Source organism: Cherax quadricarinatus, chromosome 8 (assembly GCF_038502225.1).
Source record: "Cherax quadricarinatus isolate ZL_2023a chromosome 8, ASM3850222v1, whole genome shotgun sequence".
Lineage (NCBI taxonomy): Eukaryota > Metazoa > Arthropoda > Malacostraca > Decapoda > Parastacidae > Cherax > Cherax quadricarinatus.
In genome coordinates, this window is record NC_091299.1 from 63,568,569 (window position 1) to 63,582,177 (window position 13,609).

General features: G+C 47.4%; 1 protein-coding gene across 1 annotated transcript in view; it reads right to left on the minus strand.

Annotated features, from left to right (window-relative positions):
* The window catches only part of LOC128685527 (adventurous-gliding motility protein Z-like), a 320,694-nt gene that overhangs the window by 258,008 nt on the left and 49,077 nt on the right, over positions 1–13,609 (minus strand). The window contains exon 2 of the mRNA XM_070083109.1: positions 2,646–2,729. Coding sequence (XP_069939210.1) covers positions 2,646–2,729 — 84 coding nt within the window. The remainder of the gene's footprint in view (positions 1–2,645; positions 2,730–13,609) is intronic.

Sequence of the window (13,609 nt, forward strand, 5' to 3'; positions counted from 1 at the left end):
AGTTTACTTTCTGGTTATTCTAACATGGTGTGTAGCCAAACACACAGTTTACCTCCTGGTTATTCCTACATGGTGTGTAGCCAAACACACAGTTTACCTCCTGGTTATTCCTACATGGTGTGTAGCCATGCACATAGTTTACTTTCTGGTTATTCTAACATGGTGTGTAGCCAAACACACAGTTTACCTCCTGGTTATTCCTACATGGTGTGTAGCCAAACACACAGTTTACCTCCTGGTTATTCCTACATGGTGTGTAACCAAACACACAGTTTACTTCCTGGTTATTCCTACATTGTCATGTAGGGGGGTAATGATTAGGGGAATATGGGGGTAAGAGGAGGGAGTCAGTAGGTAGGGGACAGGCAGGCGAGTGGTAGGAGAGATGATTAGCGGAGGTTGGTAGGTAATGTGAGGTCACTGGTGACTACAACTTCACCTTTCATTACTCTACCCACCACTACACACTACTCACCCTCTCACTACTTTAACTAAACATAAATAAATGGAAATAAGAATAAATAACGGGGACAGTGAATATTACTATTCTACTCAAACACAATTTATTATTAAGTCCTTGTACAATAATATATTTGGGAACAGGAGTACATCATTGGGGTTTAGATAAATGGGATGGTACACATAAGCAGTGAGACAGGGAACACAATCAACTTGACGAGAATGAATATAACTTACAATATAGTTCAGAGGACAGTTCACTACTGGAACTAAGCCACAGGTCCCAAGACCTACACAGCACGAGTACTGCGCCAAGCCAGTACTCTGCCCAATGCCTCCAACAGTCTCCTCCAGAGACTTCAGCAGCCTTCTCCCGAGCCCTGCACCCCAGCAGCAGCTCCGCTCGAAGTCTCTGCTCAGGAGCTCTGCACCCCAGCAGCAGCTCCGCTCGAATCTCCTGATCATGCTCTTCCTTGGGCTTTTATGGTGGTCCAAGCACCCTCCACAATGAGGTGTGCACACGTGGTGTTGATCTGACGCCGAGGTCTGACGCCGTCCAGAACAAAAGACCTCAGTCTTAAGAGAAGTGGCAGATGCAGTTTAATATAGACAAATGCAAAGTTCTAAATGTTGGACAGGACAATAACCATGCCACATATAAACTAAATAATGTAGATCTTAATATTACGGATTGCGAAAAAGATTTAGGAGTTCTGGTTAGCAGTAATCTGAAACCAAGACAACAGTGCATAAGTGTTCGCAATAAAGCTAATAGAATCCTTGGCTTCATATCAAGAAGCATAAATAATAGGAGTCCTCAGGTTGTTCTTCAACTCTATACATCCTTGGTTAGGCCTCATTTAGATTATGCTGCACAGTTTTGGTCACCGTATTACAGAATGGATATAAATTCTCTGGAAAATGTACAAAGGAGGATGACAAAGATGATCCCATGTATCAGAAACCTTCCCTATGAGGATAGACTAAGGGCCCTGAAACTGCACTCTCTAGAAAGACGTAGAATTAGGGGGGATATGATTGAGGTTTATAAGTGGAAGACAGGAATAAATAAAGGGGATGTAAATAGTGTGCTGAAAATATCTAGCCTAGACAGGACTCGCAGCAATGGTTTTAAGTTGGAAAAATTCAGATTCAGGAGGGATATAGGAAAGTACTGGTTTGGTAATAGAGTTGTGGATGAGTGGAACAAACTCCCAAGTACAGTTATAGAGGCCAGAACGTTGTGTAGCTTTAAAAATAGGTTGGATAAATACATGAGTAGATGTGGGTGGGTGTGAGTTGGACCTGATAGCTTGTGCTAACAGGTCGGTTGCCGTGTTCCTCCCTTAAGTCAATGTGACCTGACCTGACTAGGTTGGGTGCATTGGCTTAAGCCGGTAGGGACTTGGACCTGCCTCGCATGGGCCAGTAGGCCTTCTGCAGTGTTCCTTCGTTCTTATGTTCTTATGTTCTTAATTAAGCCGAAAAGGCGTGGCTCTGACAGACATTTGCCAAGGCAAGGTGACCATATAATTAGTTAAATTAGGTCTCCCCAGAGACCTCACAAGCCCAGCTGAACTACATCACAACATGGTGTGTAACCAAACACACAGTTTACCTCCTGGTTATTCCTACATGGTGTGTAGCCAAGCACATAGTTTACTTTCTGGTTATTCTAACATGGTGTGTAGCCAAACACACAGTTTACCTCCTGGTTATTCCTACATGGTGTGTAGCCAAGCACATAGTTTACTTTCTGGTTATTCTAACATGGTGTGTAGCCAAACACACAGTTTACCTCCTGGTTATTCCTACCTGGTATGTAGCCAAACTCACAGTTGATCTAGTAATTACTTTCACCTGACAGGAGAGTATCACACGTCGTTATATCTACCTAGCAGGTAGATACAAGCAGAAGATCACGTGATTACCTCTCCCTGACAGGTAAATGCTGCAAGGGAGGTTGGTTTGCCTGGCGACGACTGCGCTATAACTACCTGCTATAGCACCAGCAGGTACTTCCTGCCCTACACAGACAGCTGTGGAGTTTACCTTGTGACAGACCTGCTGTAGCACCTGCAGGTAATACATGCTGTACACAGACAGGTGTGGATCGAGCACCCAAGTCATGACTAGCTGATGCTTCACACACACACACACATTACTAGGGAAGAGAAGCCACTTACCTGGACCTTGGGAGGTACATGGAGCCATCGATGAAGACTGATCCGGAGAGTAGAATGTACCAGCAGGTGGCCAGCTCCCCACGGCTGAAAAACAAACATTCTCATAACAATTGATCACTCAAGGCAACATCATCGATTTTCAACAAATTCATTAATAAACATAAAATAATAATTATAATTACTATTATTATTAATGTGTACTATCACTATAACTATTATAATTACTATTAATTATTATTAATGTGAACTATCATTATGACTATTATAATAACTATTATTATTAATGTGTACTATTATTACAATTACTATTATCATTAATGTGCATTATTATTATTATTATTATTATTATTATTATTATTATTATTATTATTATTATTATTACCCCACCGTGTACACATTAAGTTACACATTAAGGGGGCTCTTGATCCCAGCAAGTGGAGCCACCTTTCTCTTTAAATCAGACCTGATCACCTCCCAAATTCCCATGGCGCGGTACGGCTCTCACGAGTTTAGCGCTACCTCAAGCTTACAACACAAATGAACTTCCGCAACAGAAACTCCGGTACGGAAACCGTGTTAAGCAGTGTCTGTTGAAGACTGTGCCTGAGAAACAGCATGTCGGTCACAGTAACCGTGAGAAACAGTATCTCGAACTTGAACTTATAACCAGAGTTTTGGTAAGAAGGGTATGGATAGAAATATGGGAAAAGGATGGGAGGGGGAATGAGGTAGGAAAACACTTACCCATCAGAGTCACACACATACAACAGATATATAGGAACATGACTCTAAATCGGTAATATATATACTAGTTCCCATTGCTTTTTTTTGCGATTTCAGAACGATAACATTAACAAGGCAAGGCGATAATTATAAAGACAATTCATGAAAAATTACTGGACACATTGGCTTCTTTCAAGGTGATAAATATTTCGTAAATATAGTTAATTTAATTGTAGACGTGAAAGTAGAAAAATTATATACGATATCTCCATAATTAGAGGAGATAATATTCTTAGTAGATATAGAAGGGTTCTGGTGTTAGCCAATCATCTTCATCTGCAGGGAGGTTGCTCAAGATCATTGGTCGATGGTAATCGTCTTTATGGATGAAGCGACACAGCCTCTGTGGGAGAGTCATTCTTTGGGTCCTGTGGGGAGGAGTGTTTCAACTTGGGGACGATGTTCTCTATCTGGTATGTAGAGTTCTTGTGTTGCATAGAGTTGCCTCTTTTTCACATATTAGAATCAGTAACTGTGAGAAACAGTATCTTAGTAGCAGTAACTGTGAGAAATAGTATCTTAGTCACAGTAACTGTGAGAAACAGTATCTTAGAAACAGTAATTGTGAGAAACAGTATCTTAGAAACAGTAATTGTGAGAAACAGTATCTTAGTCACAGTAACTGTGAGAAACAGTGTCTTAGTCACAGTAATTGTAACTGTGAGAAACAGTATCTTAGTCACAGTAACTGTGAGAAACAGTATCTTAGTCACAGTAACTTTGAGAAACAGTGTCTTAGTCACAGTAACTGTGAGAAACAGTATCTTAGTCACAGTAACTGTGAAAAACAGTATATTAGTCACAGTAACTGTGAGAAACAGTGTCTTAGTCACAGTAACTGTGAGAAACAGTATCTTAGTCACAGTAACTGTGAGAAACAGTATCTTAGTCACAGTAACTGTGAGAAACAGTATCTTAGAAACAGTAATTGTGAGAAACAGTATCTTAGAAACAGTAATTGTGAGAAACAGTATCTTAGTCACAGTAACTGTGAGAAACAGTATCTTAGTCACAGTAACTGTGAGAAACAGTATCTTAGTCACAGTAACTGTGAGAAACAGTGTCTTAGTCACAGTTACTGTGAGAAACAGTATCTTAGTCACAGTAACTGTGAGAAACAGTATCTTAGAAACAGTAATTGTGAGAAACAGTATCTTATTCACAGTAACTGTGAGAAACAGTATCTTAGTCACAGTAACTGTGAGAAACAGTATCTTAGAAACAGTAATTGTGAGAAACAGTATCTTAGTCACAGTAACTGTGAGAAACAGTATCTTAGTCACAGTAACTGTGAGAAACAGTATCTTAGAAACAGTAATTGTGAGAAACAGTATCTTATTCACAGTAACTGTGAGAAACAGTATCTTAGTCACAGTAACTGTGAGAAACAGTATCTTAGAAACAGTAATTGTGAGAAACAGTATCTTAGTCACAGTAACTGTGAGAAACAGTATCTTAGTCACAGTAACTGTGAGAAACAGTATCTTAGAAACAGTTATTGTGAGAAACAGTATCTTAGTCACAGTAACTGTGAGAAACAGTATCTTAGAAACAGTAATTGTGAGAAACAGTATCTTAGTCACAGTAACTGTGAGAAACAGTATCTTAGTCACAGTAACTGTGAGAAACAGTATCTTAGTCACAGTAACTGTGAGAAACAGTATCTTAGTCACAGTAACTGTGAGAAACAGTATCTTAGAAACAGTAATTGTGAGAAACAGTATCTTAGTCACAGTAACTGTGAGAAACAGTATCTTAGTCACAGTAACAGTGAGAAACAGTATCTTAGAAACAGTAATTGTGAGAAACAGTATCTTAGTCACAGTAACTGTGAGAAACAGTGTCTTATTCACAGTAACTGTGAGAAACAGTATCTTAGTCACAGTAACTGTGAGAAACAGTATCTTAGTCACAGTAACTGTGAGAAACAGTGTCTTAGTCACAGTAACTGTGAGAAACAGTATCTTAGTCACAGTAACTGTGAGAAACAGTATCTTAGTCACAGTAACTGTGAGAAAGTGTCTTAGACACAGTAACTGTGAGAAACAGTATCTTAGTCACAGTAACTGTGAGAAACAGTATCTTAGTCACAGTAACTGTGAGAAACAGTATCTTAGTCACAGTAACTAAGAAACAGTATCTTAGAAACAGTAACTGTGAGAAACAGTAACTGTGAAAAACAGTATCTTAGTCACAGTAACTGTGAGAAACAGTAACGAAATCACAGTAACTGTGAGAAACAGTATCATATATACGAGGAAGCGCTAAACTCGTAAGGGTTATACGTCTGCTGGACAACTGTAGTAAATATGGTTTGATCCAAAGTAGGGAAATGATGGCTCCAGTTCCTCGCATCAGGAGCCAACCCCCACCGCAAGAATCAGTGGGATAAGGTACACTTGTTAGTGGCAGCTGGAAATGTATCTCCTGCCGAGTCTTTTGCTTGCGTAGGGAGTGATTTTCGTGTGCAAGTTTGGTACTAATCCCTCTAGCAATGTCAAAGTGTATATTATTATATATCCTTCTCGCCTGCGTTCCAGGGAATATAAATTAAGGGACTTCAACCGTTCCCAGTAATTTAGGTGCTTTATCGTACTCATTTGTGTCGTGAAAGTTCTCTGTACACTCTCCAGGTCAGCAATTTCGCCAGCCTTGAAGGGAGCAGTTAGTATACTGCAGTATTCCAGACTAGAAAGAACAAGCTATTTTTAGAGAATCATCATGGGCTTGGTGTCCCTAGTTTTGAAGGTTCTCCTTTTCCATCCTATTTTTCTAGCAGATGAGGTAGATACATTGTTGTGGTCTCTGAAGGTGAGATCCTCTGACATTATCACTCCCAGGTCATTCACATTAGTTTTTCGCTCTACTGTTTTATACCCCGATACAGTTTTAATTTCCTCAAGGTTTCCATGTCTGAGTAGTTGAAATTTCTCTTCAGTGAACTTCACATTGTTTTCTGCGCCCCATTTGAAGACGAAGAGAAATGTGATGGTATTTTCTGGGAAATGATAGTGTGAAGAGAAACGTATCTTGCCAAGATACCGGCAACTGGAAGAAGTCTTCCACTTTGTACCAAGATTTACGACCATTGTGTGGCTGGTGAGATATCGTCCACACACGAAGAAAGTCTTCAGATATGGCAAGACACGAGGAGAAAGCCTTAAGATATGGCAAAAGACGAGGAGAAAGTCTTAAGATATGGTAAGATACGAAGAGAAAGGCCTAAGATATGGCAAGCCTCAAAGAAGACAGAAAAAAGTACCATTCTGATACCCCTGAGAGACGAACATATAGTGGCTTGACACGGTCAAGACACTAAGAGACGATCTACACATACTGTCAAGTCAAAAAGAGGTACGACAATATTAAAATACCGTCCAGAAGCGAAGAGGCAACCAGAAGATACTGTCAAACTTAGGAAGCCTTGAACACACACACACACACACACACACACACACACACACACACACACATACACACACAAAACTCGTCCATATCATCAGCAAACAAAACTGACACTTAGTATAAGCAGAGGCAAAATTGTTTTACCACACATACACACCAAGTGCTCCCGGGAGAGTGGACAAGACGCAGCACAGGGCTCCAGGGATATTGTTTTATTCCAGTCTCCCCTCAACACCTCACACGCTTTTAATGTATTTAAAATTCTTGCTACAATATTTTGTGTGTTCTAAAAGGGGAAAAAACTGTGATATTTCACAATATTTTCACTTTTTTCCTTTTTGGTTTTTTTTTCACAAGCAATTTTAAGATTTTTTTTTTTCAGTTACAATTACAGGATTTTTTTGTTACATATTTTATATTTTGAAAATTACACAAAGACCCCGGAAATGTGCACAAACACCACGGAAATGTGCACAAACACCACGGAAATGTGCACAACCCCGGAAATGTGCACAAACACCACGGAAATGTGCACAAACACCACGGAAATGTGCACAAACACCACGGAAATGTGCACAACCCCGGAAATGTGCACAAACACCACGGAAATGTGCACAAACACCACGGAAATGTGCACAAACACCACGGAAATGTGCACAAACACCCCGGAAATGTGCACAAACACCCCGGAAATGTGCACAAACACCACGGAAATGTGCACAAACACCCCGAAAATGTGCACAAACACCCCGGAAATGTGCACGAACACCACGGAAATGTGCACAAATACCCCGGAAATGTGCACAAACATCCCGGAAATGTGCACAAACACCACGGAAATGTGCACAAACACCCCGGAAATGTGCACAAACACCACGGAAATGTGCACAAACACCCCGGAAATGTGCACAAACACCCCGGAAATGTGCACAAACACCCCGGAAATGTGCACAACCACGGAAATGTGCACAAACACCCCGGAAATGTGCACAAACACCACGGAAATGTGCACAACCACGGAAATGTGCACAACCACGGAAATGTGCACAAACACCACGGAAATGTGCACAAACACCACGGAAATGTGCACAAACACCACGGAAATGTGCACAAACACCCCGGAAATGTGCACAAACACCCCGGAAATGTGCACAAACACCACGGAAATGTGCACAAACACCCCGGAAATGTGCACAAACACCACGGAAATGTGCACAAACACCACGGAAATGTGCACAAACACCACGGAAATGTGCACAAACACCACGGAAATGTGCACAAACACCCCGGAAATGTGCACAAACACCACGGAAATGTGCACAAACACCACGGAAATGTGCACAAACACCACGGAAATGTACACAAACACCCCGGAAATGTACACAAACACCACGGAAATGTACACAAATACCAAGAAAATGTACACAAACACCTCAGAAATGTACACAAACACCCCGGAAATGTACACAAATACCAAGAAAATGTACACAAACACCACGGAAATGTGCACAAACACCACGGAAATGTGCACAAACACCACGGAAATGTACACAAATACCAAGAAAATGTACACAAACACCTCGGAAATGTACACAAACACCCCGGAAATGTACACAAATACCAAGAAAATGTACACAAACACCTCGGAAAAGTACACAAACACTCCGGAAATGTATACAAAAACTCCGGAAATGTATACAAGCACCCCGGAAATGTACACAAGCACCCCGGAAATGTACACAAGCACCCCGGAAATGTACACAAGCACCCCGGAAATGTACACAAGCACCCCGGAAATGTACACAAGCACCCCGGAAATGTACACAAGCACCCCGGAAATGTACACAAGCACCCCGGAAATGTACACAAGCACCCCGGAAATGTACACAAGCACCCCGGAAATGATCATACACACCCCGACGTTTAAATTTTTCTTCCCATCTCATTGGTTTGTCACGGTTTTCAACATATTTGAAACCGTAAACAAGAAGTTTTCACATCTGTGCTTCACCAGGTCGCAAACACACCTCCGTGCTTCACCAGGTCGCACACACTCCGTGCTTCACCAGGTCGCACACACACCTCCGTGCTTCACCAGGTCGCACACACTCCGTGCTTCACCAGGTCGCACACACACCTCCGTGCTTCACCAGGTCGCACGCACACCTCCGTGCTTCACCAGGTCGCACGCACACCTCCGTGCTTCACCAGGTCGCACGCACACCTCCGTGCTTCACCAGGTCGCACATACTCCTCCGTGATTCACCAGGTCGCACACACAGCTCCGTGCTTCACCAGGTCGCACACACACCTCCGTGCTTCACCAGGTCGCACGCACACCTCCGTGCTTCACCAGGTCGCACGCACACCTCCGTGCTTCACCAGGTCGCACGCACACCTCCGTGCTTCACCAGGTCGCACATACTCCTCCGTGATTCACCAGGTCGCACACACAGCTCCGTGCTTCACCAGGTCGCACGCACACCTCCGTGCTTCACCAGGTCGCACATACTCCTCCGTGATTCACCAGGTCGCACACACTCCTCCGTGCTTCACCAGGTCGCACACACAGCTCCGTGCTTCACCAGGTCGCACACACAGCTTCGTGCTTCACCAGGTCGCACACACTCCTCCGTGCTTCAGCAGATCGCACACACTCCTCCGAGCTTCAGGTCGCACACACAGCTCCGTGCTTCACCAGGTCGCACACACAGCTCCGTGCTTCACCAGGTCGCACACACAGCTCCGTGCTTCACCAGGTCGCACACACTCCTCCGTGCTTCAGGTCGCACACACAGCTCCGTGCTTCACCAGGTCGCACACACAGCTCCGTGCTTCACCAGGTCGCACACACTCCTCCGTGCTTCACCAGGTCGCACACACAGCTCCGTGCTTCACCAGGTCGCACACACAGCTCCGTGCTTCACCAGGTCGCACACACACCTCCGTGCTTCACCAGGTCGCACACACAGCTCCGTGCTTCACCAGGTCGCACACACTCCTCCGTGCTTCACCAGGTCGCACACACAGCTCCGTGCTTCACCAGGTCGCACACACAACTCCGTGCTTCACCAGGTCGCACACACTCCTCCGTGCTTCACCAGGTCGCACACACAGCTCCGTGCTTCACCAGGTCGCACACACTCCTCCGTGCTTCACCAGGTCGCACACGCTCCTCCGTGCTTCACCAGGTCGCACACACTCCTCCGTGCTTCACCAGGTCGCACACAGCTTCGTGCTTCACCAGGTCGCACACACTCCTCCGTGCTTCACCAGGTCGCACACACTCCTCCGTGCTTCACCAAGTCGCACACAGCTTCGTGCTTCACCAGGTCGCACACACTCCTCCGTGCTTCACCAGGGCGCACACACAGCTCCGTGCTTCACCAGGTCGCACACACTCCTCCGTGCTTCACCAGGTCGCACACACTCCTCCGTGCTTCACCAGGTCGCACACACAGCTCCGTGCTTCACCAGGTCGCACACACACCTCCGTGCTTCACCAGGTCGCACACACTCCTCCGTGCTTCACCAGGTCGCACACACTCCTCCGTGCTTCACCAGGTCGCACACACTCCTCCGTGCTTCACCAGGTCGCACACACTCCTCCGTGCTTCACCAAGTCGCACACAGCTCCGTGCTTCACCAGGTCGCACACACTCCTCCGTGCTTCACCAGGGCGCACACACAGCTCCGTGCTTCACCAGGTCGCACACACTCCTCCGTGCTTCACCAGGTCGCACACACAGCTCCGTGCTTCACCAGGTCGCACACACTCCTCCGAGCTTCACCAGGTCGCACACAGCTCCGTGCTTCACCAGGTCGCACACACTCCTCCGTGCTTCACCAAGTCGCACACAGCTCCGTGCTTCACCAGGTCGCACACACTCCTCCGTGCTTCACCAGGGCGCACACACAGCTCCGTGCTTCACCAGGTCGCACACACTCCTCCGTGCTTCACCAGGTCGCACACACAGCTCCGTGCTTCACCAGGTCGCACACACTCCTCCGAGCTTCACCAGGTCGCACACACTCCGTGCTTTACCAGGTCGCACACACTCCTCCGTGCTTCACCAGGTCGCACACACTACTCCGTGCTTCACCAGGTCGCACACACTCCTCCGTGCTTCACCAGGTCGCACACACTCCTCCGTGCTTCACCAGGTCGCACACACTCCTCCGTGCTTCACCAGGTCGCACACACTCCTCCGTGCTTCACCAGGTCGCACACACTCCTCCGTGCTTCACCAGGTCGCACACACTCCTCCGTGCTTCACCAGGTCGCACACACTCCTCCGTGCTTCACCAAGTCGCACACAGCTCCGTGCTTCACCAGGTCGCACACACTCCTCCGTGCTTCACCAGGGCGCACACACAGCTCCGTGCTTCACCAGGTCGCACACACTCCTCCGTGCTTCACCAGGTCGCACACACTCCTCCGTGCTTCACCAGGTCGCACACACAGCTCCGTGCTTCACCAGGTCGCACACACTCCTCCAAGCTTCACCAGGTCGCACACACTCCTCCGTGCTTCACCAGGTCGCACACACTCCTCCGTGCTTCACCAGGTCGCACACACAGCTCCGTGCTTCACCAGGTCGCACACACTACTCCGTGCTTCACCAGGTCGCACACACTCCTCCGTGATTCACCATGTCGCACACATTCCTCCGTGCTTCACCAGGTCGCACACACTCCTCCGTGCTTCACCAGGTCGCACACACTCCGTGCTTCACCAGGTCGCACACACAGCTCCGTGCTTCACCAGGTCACATACACTGCTCCGTGCTTCACCAGGTCGCACACACAACTCAGTGCTTCACCAGGTCACACACAAGTCCGTGCTTCACCACGTCCCACACACAACTCCGTGCTTCACCAGGTCACACACACAACTCCGTTCTTCACCAGGACACACACACAACTCCGTGCTTCACCAGGTCGCAAACACAACTCCATGCTTCACCAGGTCACACAGACAACTCCGTGAATCACCAGGTCACACACAACTCCTTGCTTCACCAGGTCGTACATACTGCTCCGTGCTTCACCAGGTCGCACACACAACTCCGTGCTTCACCAGGTCACACACACAAGTCCGTGCTTCACCACGTCCCACAAACTCCGTGCTTCACCAGGTCACACACACACACAACTCCTTTCTTCACCAGGTCACACACATAACTCCGTGCTTCACCAGGTCGCAAAACTCCATGCTTCACCAGGTCCCACACACAACTCCGTTCTTCACCAGGTCACACACACAACTCCGTGCTTCACCAGGTCACACACACAACTCCGTGCCTCACCAGGTCGCACGCACAACTCCTTGCTTCACCAGGTCGCACACACAACGCCGTGCTTCACCAGGTCACACACACAACTCCGTGCTTCACCAGGTCGCACACACAACTCCGTGCTTCACCAGGTCACACACAACTCCGTGCTTCATCAGGTCGCACACACAGCTCCGTGCTTCCCCAGGTCACACACACAGCTCCGTGCATCACCAGGTCACACACACAGCTCTGTGCTTCCCCAGGTCACACACAACTCCGTGCTTCACCAGGTCACACACACAACTCCCTGTTGGCCAGATCACACACAGCTCCGTGCTTCACCAGGTCACATACACTGCTCCGTGCTTCACCAGGTCGCACACAGCTCCGTGCTTCACCAGGTCACATACACAACTCCGTGTTTCACCAGGTCACACACAGCTCCGTGCTTCACCAGGTCACATACACTGCTCCGTGCTTCACCAGGTCGCACACAACTCCGTGCTTCTCCATTTCACACACACAGCTCGGTGCTTCACCAGGTCACACACACAGCTCCGTGCTTCACCAGGTCCCAAACACAACTCCATGCTTCACCAGGTCACACAGACAACTCCGTGGTTCACCAGGTCACACACAATTCCGTGCTTCACCTGTTCGCACATACTGCTCCGTGCTTCACCAGGTCACACACACAACTCCGTGCCTCACCAGGTCGCACGCACAACTCCTTGCTTCACCAGGTCGCACACACAACGCTGTGCTTCACCAGGCCACACACACAACTCCGTGCTTCACCAGGTCGCACACACAACTCCGTGCCTCACCAGCTCGCACACACAGCTCCGTGCTTCACCAGGTCGCACACACAGCTCCGTGCTTCACCAGCTCGCACACACAGCTCCGTGCTTCACCAGGTCACACACAATTCCGTGCTTCACCAGGTCGCACACACAGCTCCGTGCTTCACCAGGTCGCACACACAGCTCCGTGCTTCACTAGGTCGCACAGCTCCGTGCTTCACCAGGTCGCACACACAGCTCCGTGCTTTCCCAGGTCACACACACAGCTCCGTGCTTCACCAGGTCACACACAACTCCGTGCTTCACCAGGTCACACACAACTCTGTGCTTCACAAGGTCACATACACTGCTCCGTGCTTCACCAGGTCACACACACACAGCTCCGTGCTTCACCAGGTCACACACACACAGCTCCGTGCTTCATCAGGTGACACATACGTGCTTCACCAGGTCACACAAATCCGTGCTTCACCAGGTCACACACACAAATCCGTGCTTCACCGGGTCACACACAACTCCGTGCTTCACCAGATCACACACACAACTCCGTGCTTCACCAGGTCACACACACTGCTCCGTGCTTCAGTAGGTCACACACATACTGCTCAGTGCTTCACCAGCTCGCACACACAACTCCCTGCTTCACCAGGTCACACACAATTCCGTACTTCACCAGCTCGCGCACACAACTCCC